This window comes from Nuphar pumila, chromosome 3, assembly GCF_984573655.1.
Source record: "Nuphar pumila chromosome 3, dmNupPumi1.hap1.1, whole genome shotgun sequence".
Lineage (NCBI taxonomy): Eukaryota > Viridiplantae > Streptophyta > Magnoliopsida > Nymphaeales > Nymphaeaceae > Nuphar > Nuphar pumila.
Genome location: NC_143251.1, coordinates 61,845,558 through 61,867,428, shown reverse-complemented (window position 1 = coordinate 61,867,428; position 21,871 = coordinate 61,845,558). Strand labels below are relative to the sequence as shown.

At 36.1% G+C, this 21,871-nt stretch overlaps 1 protein-coding gene across 1 annotated transcript; it reads left to right on the top strand.

Annotated features, from left to right (window-relative positions):
• The first annotated feature begins 6,661 nt into the window (after positions 1 to 6,661).
• LOC149842997 (uncharacterized) lies at positions 6,662 to 11,300 on the top strand. Its single transcript, XM_090000803.1, has 4 exons — positions 6,662 to 6,811; positions 10,440 to 10,607; positions 10,855 to 11,004; positions 11,104 to 11,300. The coding sequence occupies exons 1-4, from the start codon at positions 6,662 to 6,664 to the stop codon at positions 11,158 to 11,160; spliced, it is 525 nt and encodes a 174-aa protein (XP_089856929.1). The 3' UTR covers positions 11,161 to 11,300.
• Positions 11,301 to 21,871: the final 10,571 nt, after the last annotated feature.

Below are 21,871 nucleotides of genomic sequence, written 5' to 3'. Positions count from 1 at the left end.
ATGAAGTTTGGAATCTTGTACCAAGACCAAAGGATCATCCGATCATTGGGACAAGATGGATCTTCAGAAACAAGCTAGATGAAACAGGTAATGTTATAAGAAACAAGGTCAGACTAGTAGCTCAAGGTTACAACCAGGAGGAAGGTATTGATTTTGATGAAACATTTGCTCCTGTTGCTAGACTTGAATCTATTAGAATGTTTTTAGTATATGCAAGCTATATGGATTTCAAATTATATCAAATGGATGTTAAAAGTGCCTTTTTAAATGGTTTTATAAATGAAGAAGTTTATGTAAAACAACCTCCAGGATTTGAAAATGAACAATATCCAGATCATGTTTTCAAACTAAAACGTGCTTTATATGGCCTAAAACAAGCACATCGTGCTTGGTATGACAGACTCAAAACCTTTCTATTAAAAACAGATTTTTCTGTAGGCAAAGCAGACTCGACATTATTTGTGAAAATAGTGAATAATCATACCCTAATTGTTCAAATATATGTAGACGATATCATCTTTGGATCTACTAACAGCACTCTCTGTGAAGAATTTTCTAAGTCCATGCAGAAGGAATTCGAAATGAGTATGATGGGAGAACTCAACTACTTTCTTGGACTGCATATTAAGCAAACCAAGGATGGAGTTTTCATCAATCAATCTAAGTATGCTCGTGAACTTCTGAAGAGGTTCAACATGAACTCAACTGCTTCAAAAACCACTCCTATGAGAACTACTATTGTTTTGGACAAAGATGAAGATGGTAAGTCTGTGGATACAAAGGTATACCGAGGTATGATAGGATCACTACTATATTTAACTGCTAGCCGTCCAGATATTATGTTCAGTGTTTGCTTGTGTGCTAGATTTCAGTCAAATCCAAAAGAATCACATCTTAAAGCTGTAAAAAGAATAATGAGATATTTAAAAGACATAGTTGATTTTGGATTATTCTATTCAAAATCCTCTACATTTGATTTAATCTCATACAGCGATGCTGACTTTGCTGGAAGTAAATCTGACAGAAAAAGCACAAGTAGAACATGTCATATGCTAGGGCACTCACTTGTATCATGGTTCAGTAAGAAACAAAACTGTGTATCCTTATCTACTACTGAAGCCGAATACATTACTGCTAGCCTAGCCTGTACACAAGTTATCTGGATGAAACAAACCTTAAAAGATTTTGGTTTAAATTTTGAAAATACAACTATTTTCTGTGATAATACTAGTGCTATAAACTTATCTAAGAATCCTATTTTACACCCACGAACTAAGCACATTCAAATAAGACACCACTTCTTAAGAGAACAAGTCTTAAACAACATAATTAAACTCGAATTCATACCCACTAATCAACAGTTAGCAGACATATTCACTAAACCATTGAAACATGAAGACTTTACACGAATTAGAAGAGAACTAGGAATATGCAAACTAAGTAACTTATAAATTAATCACACTTATTATAATACTTCTTATAAGTTTTGTTAAAATCTTATTTTAAAAGCTTTTTTCTTTTTATCGATTTTTGTTAGTCAAACTAGGTTTCCATATTCACGTATACTCTAAACTCTTATAAGACACATTCTTTATGTCTTTCAACTTGTCATCTTTCAAGTACACATCCATAATGACTCCTTGTCCTATCTCCTTTCACTCATATCCATAAGAACTAATTATATTAAAAGCTATCATGACATTGTTCACATCACTCATCTCATAACTCCTTTATTATTTTTGTCCTTTTGTGAAAACTTCTCTTACGATAAGTTAATTCACCTTCAACATGATAACATATTAGTTTATGAGAAATCTTGCTTTTCAAATTTTAGTCAAAATCGAATGATTATTTTTTTTTGTTCTTTTTACCTTCTTCTAAAGATCTAGTTGCTATGTTTTTACGTATAATTTTTTACTATATCATCTATTATATCATAGCCTAAGAACAATCTATTATCATCTCTTCATGCTTTACATCTTTTACGAAAAAGTGTTGTAAAATTCTCTTTTCAAAAACTTGTACTCCACTCATAAGTACGATTTGTATCACCTTTTTATCTCTCTCTCTCTCTACATTATACGAAGTTCATTTTCATCCGTGACCATGACTCTCTCATATATTTTATATCTCTCTCCAATCGAGATTCATTAAAACCTTGTCCTTCACTCCACTTTATGTCATACATCTATCCAACTTTAAGTGATTGGTGTCCTTTATGACCACTCTCATTTCTTCACATATCCGTATCACCCTCCTTTATATCTATTCACACTCCTTTCACGTATATCAAAATATACACTTCTTAAATAAGAAATTATTGCATTTCCTCATACTCTCATGTTTGTCTTATTCCAAACTCCCTCTTCACGATTTTGAAATGCTTTCACATAAAGTAAATCCTTGAAAAAGTTGTTTGTTCTTATTAGGCCATTATTCACTCTCTATTCTTCATGATCTTCACGAAAATCTTTAAAAAACTCTTGAATCATTCTTTCTCTTACGTTTAATATGACACTCCATACTCAATTCATGACTCTTCTCACTATCCAACAAGATTGCTCATAGTAAATTTGTTACATATACAGAAAAATTATTTCGAAACTATGTCCTTCTTACTATCTATACTAATATAATACACTTTCTTCCAAAATTGATTTGATTTGTCATTCACAAGTCTCTTATTTTACAACTCACGCATTTCCTCTTTCCACTAAAATCTAAAAATCCTTCACTTCCAATGTCATTCATTTCTTATCACCATTATTTTTCTTCTTCTATTTATTAGATTGATTCATATCTCATTCCCACGATTTTCTCTATTCTCTTACAAACTCTTACTCCTTTCCAAGTCTTTCTCTTTTGCTCGTTCTTTCTAAGCTCTTGCCATGGCTTCCTCCTCAAACACTGCAATCACTGCCGCCGACCTAAGGTATCCCGATCTATTTCACTTCTACAACTCCCTTTGCTCTCGACCAATTCATGAAGGTAAATTGGTTAACTACGACGACTTCGTATTATTTGACCTAGAAAGATCTCTCTCCGAACTTAAACACTTACTAGGATCTTCATCCCAAGCTGCTTACTATCCCAAACTCGTCCGACTCTTCTACACAAAATTTTCCTCTGATCATGAGCAAACTACCATCACCACCAAAGTACGCGGACGCCTGATGTTCTTTCATGCTTCCTCATTAGGCAAAATTCTTAACCTTTCTTCCACCGGCATAAATCTAGACAACATAGTACCACTCGAACGGTCGGTACTTCGAAAAATTCTTCTCTGCACCAACTGCTTAAAACTTTCCTGGCACATGAGGAATCTCCAACCTCATGCTCAACTGCTTGCCCAGATTCTTCTCCACAACATCTATCCCAAGCCTCCACGCAAGGGATTAGTACCAAGAAAAATCTCTCTCCTTCTCTACGCAATTTTTTCTTCTACTCTGATAAACTGGTCCAACATTCTTTTCGACCCTTTTATTCGTTATCGAAAATTCCAGCCTCTTCTTTTCGGGTGTTTTATAACTCCCATTCTAAAATACTTCAAAGTACCCCTTCAAAACGAAGTTATCCTCTATCCCTCTCAGGTCCTCGATGCTACTTCCTTCAATCTCAGGTCCCTGCATCTGCCCGGCTCTGATGAAGAAGATCCAACATCCAACTTTGATTACTTCTCTGCACTGATGGATGTCCAGCGTTCTCAGGATCACATACTTTGCCGTCAAGCCTTGTTGCAGCAAACTCTATAGACCCTCCGGCCGGATCAAGCCAACCGTTCACTTCATTTCTCTCCAACTTTGGAATAAACTCATTTGTTTATTCGGTCTGTAATAACTTTACATTATTTTTTGGTCTGTAATACCTCTCTTACTCTGATCCCTTCCTTTTTGTCCATGACAAAGGGGGAGAAATCCTGTCTCCATTATTGGAGAAAAATACTCATATTTAACATTTTTTTCAATATTATTATAAGTATTATTTCTATGCATAATGTCTTTTTGAAGGGGGAGCATATTTTGTCATCATCAAAAAGGGGGAGAATGTTGAGAAACTCTGTTTTGATGTCACATAATATGATACACTGTCTTATTTGATTTCATATGATATGATAATATGTCTTCTTGAAAAATGTTATATAATGACTGGATATGTTTTGCCATATATCTAACGAGTATTTGATGCAAGGATATCTCACTCAAAAAGGATGGAGACCTCTTGTTCAAGTACAACTATGATGCAATCATACTACTTTGAAGAAAAAGCTTGATGGGCCATACACTCCTAAAGACCATCTAAAGAGATCGGCTTCCACAAGTTGAAGATTTTTTTTCTTTAGAGTCATATGTAACAGAACCTTCAGAAGGATGCATATTGCATATTACATACTCACTCATAAAAGCTATTTCATAAAAGTATACGATAGTTTCAAAAAGCTCCTTTTTGAAAACAAATAATTGTACCTTCTTACAACCCTTTATGAAAAATGTATTTTGACATGATTTCAAAATGTAATAATTGTACCTTATATCATATACAAGACAACATGAAATGAAATGATTTCAAATATAGGAAAAAGACAAAACATGAAATCAGCTACACAAAGAAAACAAATATAATATTGGTTTTGAAAAGACTCTAGTTACCTTCTTTAAAGAAAGGATTTCAAATATAGGAAAAAGACAAAACATGAAATCGGCTACACAAAGAAAACAAATATAATATTGGTTTTGAAAAGACTCTAGTTACCTTCTTTAAAGAAATGATTTCAAATATAGAAAAAAGACAAAACATGAAATCGGCTACACAAAAAAAACAAATATAATATTGGTTTTGAAAAGACTCTAGTTACCTTTTTACAAACTCATAGAATGTCGACTTACTTGAAGTCATCATTCTCTTTGTATAACATTAAATACCTTCTGTAAAGAATCCTTGTTAAATATCCTTCTCAAGAATGTCGACTTACTTGTAGTCTTCATTCTCTCTGTAGACTTTGAAAAACACAACATAAAGAAAACTCTTGACATAACTATGTACAAATAAATATCTCAAAGCATTTATTGTACTTACACTCATTTAAAGTAAAGAAGTACCTATGTACCACAAATCATTAATTAGGATAAAGACAAAACCACATGACAACCTACAATTCAACGTTCAATGTACTATTGTAAGAAATAGACTATTTACATAAAATATATATTACCTAAAATATTACAACGACTAGTGTACCATATATTTTACTTTTATGGATAGAAGACTTTCTCGAATTTCTCTAAAGATGTTTTTTGAAATGACATGACATTTCACATCTCAAAAAGACTACGATTTCAAAAAGCCAACGACTATTTTTTTAAGCTATAAAAACACACTGAAATGAACTATTCAAGACAGAAGAGAACGGAATAGACAAGTGAGCTTACAACGAGAAAAATACCTATTCGATATTTGAAAGAGAGCCTAGAAAAAGAAAGAGAAAAAGTCAAAAATAACTCTTTGACATAGAGTATCTTCTGAGTGATAAACAGAATATTCTGAGAATCCTTTATTCGTGCATTCATATCATTCTGAAGGTTCTATAGAAAGTATTGTAACTTTCTGTTATTCAATGTATTCTTTCTTTATTGAAAGAAGTAGACCTCTGAGAAAGAGGGTGTTGCCCTTCTCTGTTGAGAGAAGAAGACCTCTGTGTAAGAGAGTGTTGTCCTTCTCTGTTGAGAGAAGAAGACCGCTGTGGAAGAGGGTGTGCCCCTTCTCTGTTAAGAGAAGAAGACCTTTGAGAAAGAGGGTGTTGTACTATTTATCCGGTGACTCGGATGTTATAGTGGAAAGCTCCAGTGGTTTGCTTGGGGACTGGATGTAGGTCAGGGTTTTGACCGAACCAGTATAAATCTTGTGTTTATTGTGTTGTGTCTTATTGCTTTATTTTTTATTATATCAACTTGCATCGTATTTCACTATTCACCCCCTCTCTAGTGGAATTTCATAATTTGGACATGAGAAATGAAGTTAGCCAAGTTTTGTCGATCCTTGAAAGAAGTGTTGGATTTTCAATTACAAACAAGCATGATCAATTATCCAATGATAGAAAATCCTCAGTAAGTCAAGGGCAAGGATCTGAGAATATAGCAAAACCTTATTTCTGGTCATCAGTGAGTTAATATTATTGGGACATTTCAATAAGTGGATAGTCAATGCTTAGAAATATTCTTAAAAATGGCCAATTGCTCATTCTTAAGAAGGGTCAAGTCTCGGGTCAATCTAGACACAAACTGTCCGCTTCCAATTCTGTCAGTATCAAACCAGTTTCTCCATAAATATCAGCTCTCGTATTTTTTAGAAAATAAAAATGCAAAATTTTGAATTAAAAAATAAAAAACTAAATTGTAATTAATTTTTACAAAGAAAAATAAATTAATTAATAAGATTAAAAGAATTAAAATTAGAAAAAACAATTTCTTCATATCGGCAAAAAAGGCTAGGTAATTTCTTAGTTTTCGCGATTTTTTTCAAAATATCACCCATATTTGTCACACTGACATGGAGCAATGTGACCCATTGACCTATTAGTGTTAGTCTGAGAATTTCAAACGCCCTAGGGTGTTCGGTGGGACCCATCCGACTACCCTAAAATGGTGACCTAGTTGAGACCCAAGAGATGGGCTCAACTGAATCTGTACGTCTTGACTCTTACACTGATAAGCTGGCAAGGTTCTGTTTGGGAACGCCGGAGTTAAAAAATGGAAAAGAGGGTCGTCTTCAATCACCTACCCTACAACGTGAAGGGTTGCAGTCCCTAGAGAAGAGCGTGCCCTAGGGACGGTGCCTTCATTACGCAGGGCCGTAGGATCGGGGGTGGTTGTCCTTGGCCAGGTTAAAGGACAGTGTCGTCATAATGAGAAGGTTGGTGACAGGTCTCCCAAAAGGGCAGCTTGTCTCGTTACTTTTGTCCTTTTACTCCCTTTTTTTCCGCTGCATCAACTCGAGCTCTCGGTTTTTACGCGCGGACCTTATGACTTTTTCACCCCTAGATTTACATTTTATTGATGCGTCACATCGTGTCAAAAGTTAAAAACGGAAAAATATCGGCTGCCAAAACTCGCGCAAATTTGTTTTTTTTTTTTAATCCGGTATCTTTTGGGAAAATCTCGGCAATAAAAAATATATTCAAATTTTAAAATATATTTTTTATTAAAAAATAATTAAAAATAAAATCCACACGGATTTCCACGGTAAATAGCTGATAAAAACATAAAATATCGCATTTAAAACCTGATATTTATGTTTTTGACGAAAAACTAACGCGAAATTACCTTTTTTTTACTTTCAGGTAAATTCTCACGATATTTTTGCGAGATTTTTTCATAAATATCGCTAGATCGGTCACTACATGATGCATCTCCAGACACTATTGCAAAAAGGTTCTGTCTGAAATTGGATCCGAGTCTGATCCATTATTACTTCAGGATATTTAATTTTAAAAGCTTTTTGGATCGGATTCGAATTCAAATCTATTTTTACACCTGAAATTTGAATCCTGTCTCAAAACTGGTTCGTCAATCCTTTTTCTGCTTTAGGTTCAGTCCGGACTTTCCGCTCTGAATTTTGATCTCGGGTTTGAATCAACCACGATTTAGACAATATTCGATCCGTTTTTGCTATGTCGATTCACACGAATGATGACGCTAGTCACGTTATGCTTCTTTTTAAGTCTAAAGGACGAAAGTATCTGTGCAGAAATGACAGAAACGTCTCCACATCAATTTAGTATATTAATTTGAATGTGTATGCAACTCGAATTCTGAACTCGTGGATTTAGATCCAGGTTGGGAGAAATGTATGGCTATAAGTAAGGGTGTCAACGGGTTGGGTTGGGTTTGGTTAGGACTCAGGTGGAACCAGAGTTGGACCTGGTTTTTGGGTATGGTATCGGGTCCGAACCCGGCTCTAATCGGGTTCACTGTAATAAAAACCATATCCGGTAAACCATATATTTTTTATCATTTTACATTGAAAATTTGCGAGTCTTAATCTGAACTCGGGTCGGACCCGGGTCTGGTATAAAATTTTACAAACTATACCCTTGTCCATGTATTAATCGGACCTTCGGGTCCGGACCCAGGTCTTATTATTTATCATCATACCCGGACCGTATAGGGTTTGTTTCGGATCAGGTCCGGGTAAAACAGGCCGTGGCAGCTCATGACACAGCTTGGTTAGGTCATGATCGATTCGTATAGCTTATGAGCCAAGCCACGAGCAGCTCATTTAGCTCAAACGAGTCGAGGAGACATCATATAGCTAATACATATATATATATATAACATTCTAAGTGAATTATAAGAAAAATAATGCACAAAATAAATATAAAAAGAAAAGGATGAGTGAAAATATATATATATATATATATATAATATGAACTATTAGGTGAAATATATAATATATATATTTTTTAAGTGCAATATATATTCTATTTATAAGTAGCATAGAATGTTTTTACACAAGCCAGCTCATGTTTTGCTTGTCTAATTGAAGGACGAGGCGGCTAAAAATGAATAAGCCAAGCCACGAGCTCAATCCACTGGTGAACAAGCTGAGCCTGAACATGCCTTGTTCCATTAGTTCGGCTCATTTACCAGCCCTAAGCACCGAAAGAAGTTTCCACGATAACATGTTTGTTTTGGCATTGTGGTCTCGGCAAAAATGCATGCCCGTCTATGCGTTTCTGCAGAAATTCCAGATTTTCTGTGACAGGCAAACGCCCCCTCAGTTTCTCAACCAAGGTATTCTTTCACAGCCATGATATGTAGGGATCTTAGATTGTATATGCCTAACCCGACCCCCGTAGATTGGGCAACAAAACTACGATCCATACTGGCAATTAGGGATCTCAGATTGAAATCTGAGATCCATCATATTAGTGAATGTGAGATCTGGCATGTACACATTTGCCTTTCTTCTCAAAAAAGAAAAAAGAAAAAAAGATCTTTCATGGACCTCACACCAGATCCGAGATTGAATAGCGTGTGTACAATATTCAAAAGCGCCCTCAATCCCTCAATTTGTCATGGATTTGAATCTTTCTTTCCAATGCAAAATCCACCGTCTTTGGCCCAAAAGATTAAAAAAAAAGGACCGTTTTTCAGTATATTAATTGCAGGTTCAAAACCCAATGGTATATAGTTGGAGAACTGGTAGGGGTATGCCTAACCCCAGCTTAACCATAAAAAAAATAAAATTTGATATCCATGGATTTTGAATCCTCCCCTAATTAGAGGTCATGGACTGTGCTTGTGCTGCACAAAAAGGGGCTCCAACTGCAAGTGAAAACCTGCACAGAACCTCCTTCCATGAAAAGCGAGTCCACAGTCCACACACCAATGTGTGAAGCGATCTAACGATACCCTGCAGAAATGGGAATCGGCGGCTATCAATAGGTTGGGTTTACCCGGACCTGTATCGGGTTCGGGTATGGTGATAAATAAGAAGATCCAATTAAGACCTGGGTTCAGACTCAAAGGTCCGACTAATACATGAACCCGGGTATAGTTTGTGAAATTTAATATGAGACCCAGACCTGACCAGAGTTCCGATTAAGACCCTTAAATTTTTAATGTAAAAATGATAAAAAAAAATGATTTTACAGGGTATGGTCCGGATCTGGTTCATGTAGTTCTTATCAGATCCGGATATGATTTTTCTTATAGTGAACCGGATTAAACTCGAATCCGGATCCGATACTATACCCAAAAATGGGGTCCAAGTCTGATTCCACCAGAGTTCCAACCAAACCCGTCCCGTTCACACACCTAAATGGGTGAAAGACTTTCCCAAAACGGTTGACATCGAGTTTGAAAATTTGGCAGTAACCCGCTGCAGGCGGGCGCCGCGGGGTTCGGTCATAGGGTCATTTCAGTGTACGGGCAGTGGCATTCTAGTCATTTTCTCTTTACTGAAAACGACGAAACTCTCTCCAATCGGATTGAATGGGCTGGTGCAAAACTCCAAACAACCAGCCATCTAGACCGACCCGGTTCGGGGCTGCAAGGGCAACTTGGTCAAGGCCAGCACAGAACCTCGCCGGGTGGCTCCGTGATTGCGCGCACCGTTCGCGTCACGCCTACCAAGATAAAAGCGAGACCAAAGGTCATACACGGAGAGAGAGAAAAAGAAGGCCCCTCCGCCTTTCTCTTTCTTTAATATCATCATATATCCCTATTGACGACTCGGAGTCGTCTGCAATCACTGTTGCTCTCTCTTACGTTCCTTCCTTTTCCCTCCCCTATAAACCAACCTAGCTCCCCTCCTTTTCCCTCCCCTCCAAACCTTCGAGTACGTTCCCTTCTTCCTTCTTCTCTGATGGAGGTAACCAACAAGACCCCCCACCACACTCTCTCTTGTGTTTTGTGAGGCTAATATACTGCATCTGTGTGCAGGATGCAAACATGTATCCTTTTCCGGCATTCGGCAACTGGGACGTGTGCAGTGGTGTTCCCATCACTCAGTGCTTCGAGTCGGCTCGGCAGGCTGGGCTCCAACTAAAACTTCCCTCCGATGAGCCCATGTGGGACTTCGACACCCCCGCCACCATCTACCGGATCAAGGTCCCGCATCTTACCCGGCTCCTTTTGCGTCAGAACCAAACTAGTTTCCCCTTTTCGTTTTCTCCTTTTTCGCCGGAATCATTGATGATATAGCTGGGGTTCGAACCCCAGACCAGACCTCTGCGCTAAGACATGTCTGGGATCAGTTTTGAGTAGTGGGCATATTTAGTTCGATCTAGTTAACCAGATCGAGAAAGATCCTCTTCTATAATTATATAGGATGGTGATTTGATGCTCTTTGTTGTAGAACGTGAAGGAGACGAGGAAGCAGGGTCGGGTGCGTGACGTCGTGGTGGTGCCGGCGAGCCCTCCGCCGGTGCCCACGAGAGCTCCCAAGGCCGTTGACGAGGACCTTTACAAGATACCCCCCGACTTGCTCCGGAAAAATCGTCGCCGGGTACGGACCCTCTCTCTCTCTCTCTCATTTTTCTCTTGCACGCGTGGATGCATGAATGATGATGGGATGCTCATGATAATAGTCATGTTGCACTTGCAGCTCAAGCTCCTCAGCTTCTTCTCGTCGATGTTCCGACGCCGCCACATATGCTCCTGAAAGAGGTGTACATATATACGTATGGCCGTACCATCGTATGTTGATGGTGTATAAGTCGAGTTTGCTTGCTTCACCTCTCTCTCTCTCTCTCTCGTTTTTTTGCTATCTTGTGATGGACGATGGTATGAGTGCAATGCCATCATCATCTAACAATGTGTGTATATGGTTGAAACGAGGAAGGCCATGGCTTTTTTGTCATCCTCTCTCATTGTTTTTTTTTTTTTCGGATTTATAAATCGAAGAAACCGCACCCGGAATAAAGACTTGGCCGTGCAGTCCCTGCCCCATGTCCCTATACTACATCTTGACTTGCGTAGAGGGCGATGTCCATGAAAAATCAAACTTTGACTGCGAGGCCCCCCACCTCCACTACGTTAACCCCTCAGGGCATGTTGGTATGGTATCATTGTTTGCTTTTACTTTTTGAGAATCGAGTTCGAAGCCCATGCGGTCGTTTTCAAAAGAAGAGAAATATGACTTGTGTTAAAAAGAGAGAAAGCGTGAGAGACTCGAATGGCTTTGGGCAAAAGAGAGGGGAAAAGTAATGGTTTTGAGATGGAGGGTGCCCCTCCGATTGCACGACGTGGTTTGGAGTCTGGACAATGATCTCATCTCCCTCCTTCTGGAGTTAATGTTTAATGGAAAAGGAACCTTTTCTTTTCTACAAAGTGTGTGAAGGGTCAATATATGATCTGGTTTTATAATTTGGGTAGGAGAGGGTCGACTTGGTGAGGATGTGGTGGCCAACTGGGTTAAGTGCGTTATTTTTATGCGGTTTTGAGCCTGCCCTGGCTCGTAAAGGCACATACATGACAATGATTTTTTGTCTTCCTATAGGTTCTATATATGTATAAGTTAATAGGTCCAAAACTTAGATCCAGATCCATCATGATCATGCTATGTGATGTTTACCAACAACCCAAGCATTCCTCGAGTCCAAACCTATCCGACCCTTACCAGGGTGCAGTTCATTATCACCCAGAACTAGGGGTGTCAACGGGTCGGGTTCAGCCAAACCTACCCGACCCTTACCAAACCCTATAGGGTCCAGGTATGGTGTGATAAATAAGAAGACCTGGGTCTGAACCTAAAGGTCCGATTAATACATGAATTTGTGAAATTTTATATCAGACCCTGCCCGGACCTGATGAAGAAGACCTCCAATTTTTCAATCTAAAAATGGTAAAAAATAGTATTTTACTGGGTATGGCCTGGGTCTACTTTATTTAGTTTTTATTGGGTCCTGTATGGTTTCTCTTATAATGAGTCTGATTAGACCCAGGTCCAGACCTCATACCATACCCAAAAATTGGGGCCAGTTCTGGTTTTACCTGGGTCTACCCGTTGGAACCCCTACCCTGAACCTACCCCCACATGCATCATGTTTTAGACAATTTTCAGCCACTCATTTCTGCGTCATTGATGTGGCGAGAGTGGCATCAGAAACAAAATTTTTGTGAGGTCCATCTTGGCAAATACGGGCCTTTTAGACGGGTTTTGGATACCGCTCGTTTCCGTGATGAATGGCATCCAAGGAGACTCGAACAGTGGGCAGAAACTGGACATTTTTTGTGTGCAAACGTCCTTGGACCATCCTGTCTCCAGACAGGTTTTTATGGGAACTAAAGGCCAACATGTCATGAAGAATTGATTGGCAATATGTTGTCAAATTTATGGCACAGTACTGCTATCAAACATGATGTACAAAATCTGAAAACATGGTTTCTCCCAACATCATGATATTGAGAACTGGTATCTCTGCCTATATTTACCATTTAAGTGAAAAGATACCCAAAGCTGATGTCACCCATGTGCAATAAATAGATGTTCTCGTGTGGAGATCAGATAACCGATCATCAGCCATGAGTTGCATTTCGCTTGTGAACTCTGCGAGTGGTGGCCCGTGCATGAGTCCTGAGGTTTTAAGTTTGAACTAATCTATTTAATTGAAATGGGACTGAATCGCTTTTATTTTGTCTTTTTTAATTTTTTGTCATAACTGTGATATATATATATATATATATATATATATATATATATATCACAGTTATAGTTATCATAGGAATCGACTATTGGATCATGCATTTTGGATGAAAAACTGATTTTTGGAGCCTCAAAGTTTTAAAAATTTGTAAACCCTTGATTTCGGAATCTTATAAAAACCTACCAGGAATCAGAATCAAATGATCCAAGACCCAGTTCCTATGAAAACAAGCACGAAGAACACATCTGCAAGGTTAGAGTTTTGAAAAACATCTAAATTTTTGAAAAGTCAATCTGGTACGGGGTCTGATATCTTCTTCACTTTTTATTTTTTGAGATTTTTATAATTTTAATCATTTTTAATAAACCAATTCAAAATCCTTTGACTTAATTCAAGCCCATTTTATAGTTTTTTCTAAAAATTATTCTGTTTAAAAACCGATTCTGAACGAATCGGTTATATACCATATTAATGTTGCCAGAATCGATATCTGAATCGATTTTCATCAGATAACAGGCCGATTCCAATTCTTAACCGAATCGAGCTAAATCGGCCAAAGTGGATGATGACATGTGTCAATAAAATAAAAAAATAATATTAAAATACTATAAACTATTAAATAACGGGTTTTAATCCTTTTTTAAAATATTAAAAAAATTGCCCCAATACCTAATGCTGATGAATTTTTGGCTGATACGATATGAATCAGCCAATTCACAACGATACTGGCAACACTGTACCATATGACTTGGTCTGCCTTTTGCAGATTTTCACAAGTGTGTATGCCGGACAAATTTATTAGTATTCATATGACCAAACTCGATCCATTTTAGGTACATGAGCCAAGTACCAATAGGGGAAGCTGGGCTTAATTCTGCCAACGGGGTATTTTTGTTTCCAATCTTCCTTTTCTCGAGTCACCACTAGTTCAACGGGTCGGGTTTACCCGGAATCGACCCAAACCAAACCCTATAAGATTTGGGTATGGTGATAAAATAGAAAACCCGATTAACACGGGTCCGGACCCACACCAGACCTGATGGTTCAATTAATACATGAACCTGGGTATAGTTTATGAAAATTTATACCAGACCCACACCCCACCTGAGTTCCGATTAAAACCCACAAATTTTCAATGTAAAAATGATAAAAGATATGGTTTTATTGGGTATGGTCCGGGTTTGGTTCATGTAGTTCTTATTGGTTTCGGGTATAGTTTTTCTTATAGTGGACCCGATTAAACATTGATCTGGACCCAATACTGTAATACCCATGAAAATTTTTATAATTATTAAATTTATAAATAATAATAATAAATCATCAAGAATCTCGCCGATGAATAGCCTCTGTTCAATTTCAAGGACGAAATGTCTTTAAAGAGGAAATGATGTAAAACCCGTAACTTTTTGATAGTTTACGAGAAATAATAATAAATTAAGGCTAAAACATTATTTGAAATTAAGTTAGAAATTTAATTATATCAAGTATTAATTTGAATTTAGAATAAATTTGAATTTAGATGTAATACCTAAGAATTTGAATTTTAATTACAATTCTCAAGTTCTATCCAAGAAATGCACTGGAGGGCTTGTAGGGTTTAGAAGATATTAAAAATGTTGAAAAAGAACCCCTACATGCCCTAGGGTCTCATCGACTCCATTGAGTTTTGAATTTTTCAGAAATTATTTCTGAAGAATTTGAATTAACCTTTAAGAAACATAAATAATTTACATAAATGAAAGTTCAAAAAAAATTATGGATGAAATCTATTTACACTTAAGTCTAATTCAAATTTATTTAATGTTGTTTCATTTAAGTTCATATTTGGATTTATTAAGATTTGAATTTGAATTTTATTAAGATTTAAAGTTAATTTAGGCTTAAATGACATTTAGAATTTAAGGTGAATTTGAAAATTCGAATCACATTTTTGGTAAAATTCATATTTTTAAATTGAATTAAGAATTCAAAACCAAACAAGAGCCCGCCCAAGCATGATATTCCTTCTTGTTTCATTTGTTGATCTAATTCCTTATTGGCATCTTGCTATTCTTTAGGACCTACAACATATGACAAGCTAATATAGTTGCACAATAGGTTTGAGTGGTGGGCCCATGGTCAATCAACTCCTTTTGTTAAAAACTATGTAGTTCCTAGAATGATCCTCTATTGCAAAATTTTAATTCACACAAAGTTGTCGTGGGTGGTCCTGATTTGAACCTGCATATACGGGGAAACAATCTCTCTCATTACCATTCACGTTGATAGAGTTTCCATATATATATATATATATATATATATATATATATATATATATATATATATATATATATATATATATATATATATGAAGTTGGTGCAAGATTTTGTCTAGATACAAAGCCAAATTCCTATTTGGAAACCTAAAAACCTTATGGATTTCATGAGGATCTCTATCACACGTTTTATGCTTTGGGTCATAGTAAGATTCGGTAAGGCCATCGGGTTCCTGCTCAACTTTTATTTTCTAGATGCCTTTTGTTTGACTTTGTATTATCTTTCACTAGGTAACTACCTAATCCCTCATTCATGAGTTCCTTCATTGATTTGGCAATTACCTCACTTGACTAAGCAAACTTAGTGTGATGTTTGACCTTACCAAGCATAACTCAGAGCTGATTAAACCGTGAGCTAAGCTAAGTATGCTAAGCAAAACAGCCTCCCATAGAGCTTAAAAACAAAAAGCCATTTGTATGATGGTGTGGTTTTGGCCATCACGAGCTTGCTTGGGGATTGTACATTTGACCTAACAAGCAAAATTAAATCCAATTTAGAGCTGGTTATGCTTGACAAGCTGATTTCATACAGAGGGTGGTCAACTCGATTGAGTTCCTGTGAGCTCGTGCATTATGTGTATGCTATAGTTGGTATGCTTTTGATCATATGAACCACTGGGATAAGTAGTTCAAGTATGCTACTCTCATCGAGCATGTGGTTATGTGATTCTTTTACTTCTTTATTATTCGGATATTAGAAAAAAAAATTTACCTTAATCAACTCTTGTAAAATGGGGCTTACACGTTAAAAAAAAAGGACTATAGTTATTCTACTGGTTCAATGTTACATACCAGAATATGTCGGCTTGTAATCAAATATCGATGGTGGTATATGCATTTTTTAAAGAGCTAAAGTTTAATATAAAAGTTATTTTTTTTTCTAGTTGAAAAATAATACATGTTTCGAGGTTGGCATCTACCTTGATATTTTTTTGTTGAAAGCCTAGTGCCGTCAATCCTATAGTTGAATCCTTGAACTCTAATGTACGTGGAACTATGGACGTGGACTTGAAATCCCTTTTGAATTATAGCAAGTGCAAATAACATAAACAGTAACCTACATTAAATACCTTGCTATGCAAGCAAGAGTATTGACTTTATTGGAACCTTTTTAGTTAGTAGCCAAACAAAGGGGGACGTCCGGCCAACGTGGACCCTCTTTGCTTAGCTACATGTCATATGATGTACATTAAATGAATGACTATACTTAGGCCTCAACCTAAATCTAGTTAAGTTATAAGAAATAAAACCTAAAAAAAAAAACATATATGTAATGAAATATAAGAACAAAAAAAATGAAAAAGGAAACAAAAAAAAGAGGGAAAAGAAAATTATTAAGGAGGGTTGGCCAATCCATATAAGGGCTGGGAAAGGGCTCACGACCCCACCCTTATTTTTTGGATTTTTTATATTTTCTCTCTCTCTCTCTCTCCCTCTCTTATCTCACTCTATTCTCTTATTTTCTCCTCTTCTTCTCTTTTCTCCCCATTGTGTTCCCTCTTCCTTCCATTCATTTGAGGAGATCTAAAACTTCATTAGAGGGAGTTCATCTAAGTATTTCAGCCACTTCGAAGGAGGTATTCGGTTCGAGTCTACTCGGTGCTCGCACGGTTTTCACTCCTATGATTTTTGATGAAAAAGGTAGGTTGATTTATAATTATCTTGCGAAATAGAATTCGTAACACAAATTCTACTGATTTTTTTTAAGTATAGACCCCAAGCAAACCCTCTCATACGTGGGTTTGACTTAGGGCTATCGAAAGATGAAAAAAAAATGGATTTTCAAGAGAAAACTATTTTGAAAACACGTTTTTCCCTAAAAATCAGTTTCTCAGAAAATAAAATTGTAAATTTTTATAATACATAATTTAAGCTAACATTTTCATGTAAATTTTGATTTGGGTAAGTAGTATATGATATTTTAGATATTCTGTAAAAATTTAACGAATTTTCATAGTCAAAATTTTGAGATGTCACAATTTTAGTCAAATCGGGTTCTTTAGAAAAGATTTCGGTAATTTAGGAAAATTATGAATTTCGTGACTTAGACCATGTACTTTTTTTATTGTTGTTGGTAGAATATGTTCATGTGGATATTCTGTGATTTTTGTAGATTTTTCTATTTTTTAATTTTATCTAAATTTCATGATTTAGCTAATTAATTGTGTATTTTACCAATTTAATTTATGGGAGAATATGGCATGTGTAAGATGAGTCTATTTTTTTGGCCAAAAAGGCTGAAGAAAAATAAAATTGTCTGCGGTAGATTATGAGGAATGAATGACTGTATTTTATTTAATTTTCTAGAATAAATTATGAGAAAAAATACAGTTGTATAGATTCGGGTGACCCGATTTGGTCTAACTCAAATGTATAGACCGATATTATTGTTTTTCGGCCAGACACCCGACCAGTAAAATGCTCATATATAACTCTCTCATCCGAAAGAGTTTTGATGAAAGATTTGTAGCGTTGGAAAGCTAATTTTTTTTCTAGCTACTGAAAAATTTTGGGCTCTTTTCGTAGAATGAGAATGACTTTGTGATATTCAGAATAGAAAATGATATGTCTGCGATAAAATGTTCGTAACTTCCTCATACAAAAGAATTTTTATGAAATGTTTGTGGCTATGGAAAACTGACAAAATTTTCTATGGTCTGCAAAATTTTTAGCTCTATTTACTAAATTTAAAAATTTGTGTTAACTCTGTAATAGTCGTATAGAGTTGAGAGTTTCGCAATTTGAAGTCGGTCTAAGGACCAACCCCGATATGTGCATAGTTGCCTATGTTTCATAAAATTTTTCTTATGATTAGTATGCAAAACATGTATGCATATACATGTCTTATTTTATGCAATATATGATGTGCTTACTTTATGGCATGAGTGAATATTTAAAAAACTAAATAATAAGCGTTAATTAAGGGACCGAATGGTCCAATATGCAAAGTGTAAATGTTAAATTTCAAATATTGGTTATGGCTGCATGTTTGAACATGTTATGATGATGATGTTGACAATGATGATGATGATGTTGCAATTATGTGGATGCATGGAAGGCGTGTTTCTTTATCGCATTACCCATGTACATGCATGTGTGTTAGTCAAGGCATGAAAATGAATGCGATTTTTATTTATGCATATGCACATGTTTATGTTTAAAAAAATGAATGAATAAATGAATGTTTCATTGCTTTGTAAGTGCATCCATTGCCCTAAAAGGGGCCGAATCCTTTTGATGGATTCAATTATGATTTCTTGTAAGACATTAAATAATCAAGTAAAAAATGCAATATCACTGGGAGAGTGGCAAGTGATACAAAACTTCGTGGGTCGAGCACAAAAGATTGCTCCTCCACTCCCACGATTTTATGGAAAAATCTTTGCAATAGATTGCAGTGTAGATGATAAAATACTTATGAGTGAAAAACTGATGCATTGAGATTAAAGGTGTTGTAAATCTCTCTCGAATTATCGTCCCTTATCCTGTCCTTGGTGAAAGGTACCTAGCTAGGTCAAAACAACCCTTATATATGAAAATATCCCTGTGCCATAACCCTGATCAAGGTTTTCAAGCCTGTATCATTTCAACAGGGCTAAGAAGTAAAACCTAATATCTATGTGCATTAGTTAGGCATAGCATACATCATTTAAGAAAGAAAATATAATTAAAGATAATAATCGATTCATGCATCGAAGGGCTTCTGCATATGATAAGTACATGCATTTTAATTGTTCATGCATATTTGTTTTATTTGATGTTAATGTGCTTATTTGTTTAATTAGAATGTATGCGTAATTCCTTAGTTTTGATTGATTATCTTATGAAAAATTAGACGCGATTATTGTTTCATAATTTCTTTTTTCAAGTTTAGTATAATCTATCCTCTTGAGGCATGTTTTGTCTGACCCTATATGGTTTAATATTTTTCAGGAAGTAAGTGGATACTTACGTGCCAAGGTGGGAGGTTGCGATGGGGACTGAGCCTACCTTTCTTATATATTCGAAGATTTTAGACTTTGATTATTTATTTAATTTTTATTTTAAAGGATAATGCAATTAATTATGAATGGTTGTGAACTTTGATTTATTTTATGCATGTTGAAAGTTATTTCTTTTAAATTTTCACAATTGTATGGTTATGCATGAATACAGGAAATAGCACATCAACTTTTAGACCCAGTGAGTTTTTTCGTTGTTATTTATCAAAATATTTAAAAGTATTTCAAAAAAAAAAATCACCATTTTTTTTGTTATAAAAATTGAGGTGTTACATATACCATACCCGGAAATCTGGTCCAAGTATGGTTTCATGTGGGTTCGAAGCAAACCCAACCCGTTGACCTGAGTTCCCACTATCATTATCTATGAAGACAATTTTGGTAATTTGGTGGTTTTGGATTATATGGGCGTTTTTGGTTCTCGAATATAGAGAGTCTCACTATTCCAATTGAGTGAATTGGAGAGTTTTTGTTAGGTTTTACAAAGGAAAGAATGCATGTTCATGGTTGGTTGCTTCTACATGGGTTTTGGAGGCACTCAATCACCGGAAAAATACTTCTTTCAAGAAAATTACCATTCTCAGTATCCAACTTGTCCTGATTTTCTTGATTAGCTTGTGCTTCCTAACCCCATCTTAAGATGATTACTCGACACAAGAATACTGTTATAAAATGATTTGATTGTTTTCACTTTTGGCCATAACATGCAGCAATTAAAGACACTAATGCAGTTGATTTTGCTGCAAATCCAGCTCAATCCAATTTCATTGACAGATGGAACTGACTTGAAGGAATTGAGAAAAAGTGGAAGAATTAAATACCAACTGATGGATACAAATTTGAAGTTTGGATAGTGTATATAACAAGTTGGAAACTGACCGACTAGCATTTAGGAGGGAAAATATTCCAAGTAAATATCATAGATTCAAGATGGGGCATTACAAGACGGGAACAGTCCTGACAAAGCACAAACTAAAACATAGATATGATTCAATATGTGCATAGGATCCACTCTAATAAAACCAACCGGGGCTTCGGTTGTCCCGTCCGAGCAGTGCACGTCACCTTGTGTTGGGACGTTTTGCAAGTTCAAAACCCAATGGTATGGTTGTATAACTGGTGGGGGTCTGCCTAACCCCAGCTTGCCTGTAAAAAAAAAAAGGATCCACGCTAACAAAGGGTTAAGGGTGTTATTCACAAAATGGTATTCATGAACATAGGTAGTGATATGTGTATTATAACAATAACTCCACATCTAATGTCAAGCAATGTTGATATGTATTCCAGTAATCAAATTGTCTAAACACATTGAGGTCTGGATGAGAGGTTTTGGAACGTGGAATTAGGGGCCTCGGGTCTAGGGATAAACACAATTTTCTAGCAAATTATATATATTTTTTCTTTTTTTGACAGAGAAAGCTGGGGTTAGGCAAACCCCTACCAGTTATACAACTAGGGGCGGATCCAGGGGGCGAGGAGGGGCTCGAGCCCCTCCTAAAGTTTTGAAAATATTTAAGCAAACTATATTATTAATTTTATATATTTAAGCTTATCTTTAAGCCTATATATTATATTTTTTTTTGTTCCCTTTAAGAAAAATATAAAAATTTTTATTGCCACTTTTTATATTTTAGTTTTACTATAAAATTTTTTTGCCCTCCTTTAAGCAAAATATAAAAATTTATATTGCTTCCTTTATATTTTAATTTTATGTTTTATTTTATTATAAAAATTATTTATCCCCCTTTAAGCAAAATATAAAAAATTTATATTGCCTTTTTTATATTTTATTTTATTATAAATGTTTTTTTTGCCCCCGTTTAAGCAACATCGTGGATCCGCTACTGTATACAACCATACCATTGAGAGATTCAAACTTGCAACGTCCCAACACAAGGTGACGCACTCCCCGCCTATGGTTACAGCAAATTATATTAGACAGGAGAAGTTTCATATATTTTGCATCTCCGACACCAAGTTGGAGCTAATTAATCTCAATTTGGACAATGGGATTTAGAAAGATGCTTATTCTTTTCTTGCTGTCTCGAGGACTGATGGTGCTATGGCCGGATTAAATATCAATACTGGGACTAACAGGGGCTTCGCTTGTCTGGTAGGAGCAATTACTGCACGTTACCTTGTGCTGGGGCGTTGCAGGTTCAAAGCCCAATGGTATAGTGTGTAACTGGTAGGGGTCCAGCTTGCCTTTCAAAAAAAAAAAAAATATCATACTGGGTCAATCTTCTATTACTATATGCGTCAATGACCCTTCGATCTCCTCACCTTTTTTGTGTGACATGGGTTTATGGGCCTGTCACCACCTGTTTAAGGAGACGTTTTGGAAATGAGTTAGGCTCATTAGCGGAGGTTGTCTATTTATCATGGTGGGGTCTTCAATGCTATCTTGAATT

Excerpts from the sequence above, each read along its gene's own strand:
- LOC149842997 (XM_090000803.1), top strand. The coding sequence starts at position 6,662 with ATGGGCTCAACTGAATCTGTACGTCTTGACTCTTACACTGATAAGCTG. Across the intron at positions 6,812-10,439 it reads TGCAGTCCCTAGAGAAGAGC|GATGCAAACATGTATCCTTT; the intron begins GTGCCCTAGGGA and ends ATCTGTGTGCAG. Across the intron at positions 11,005-11,103 it reads TCCGGAAAAATCGTCGCCGG|CTCAAGCTCCTCAGCTTCTT; the intron begins GTACGGACCCTC and ends TTGCACTTGCAG.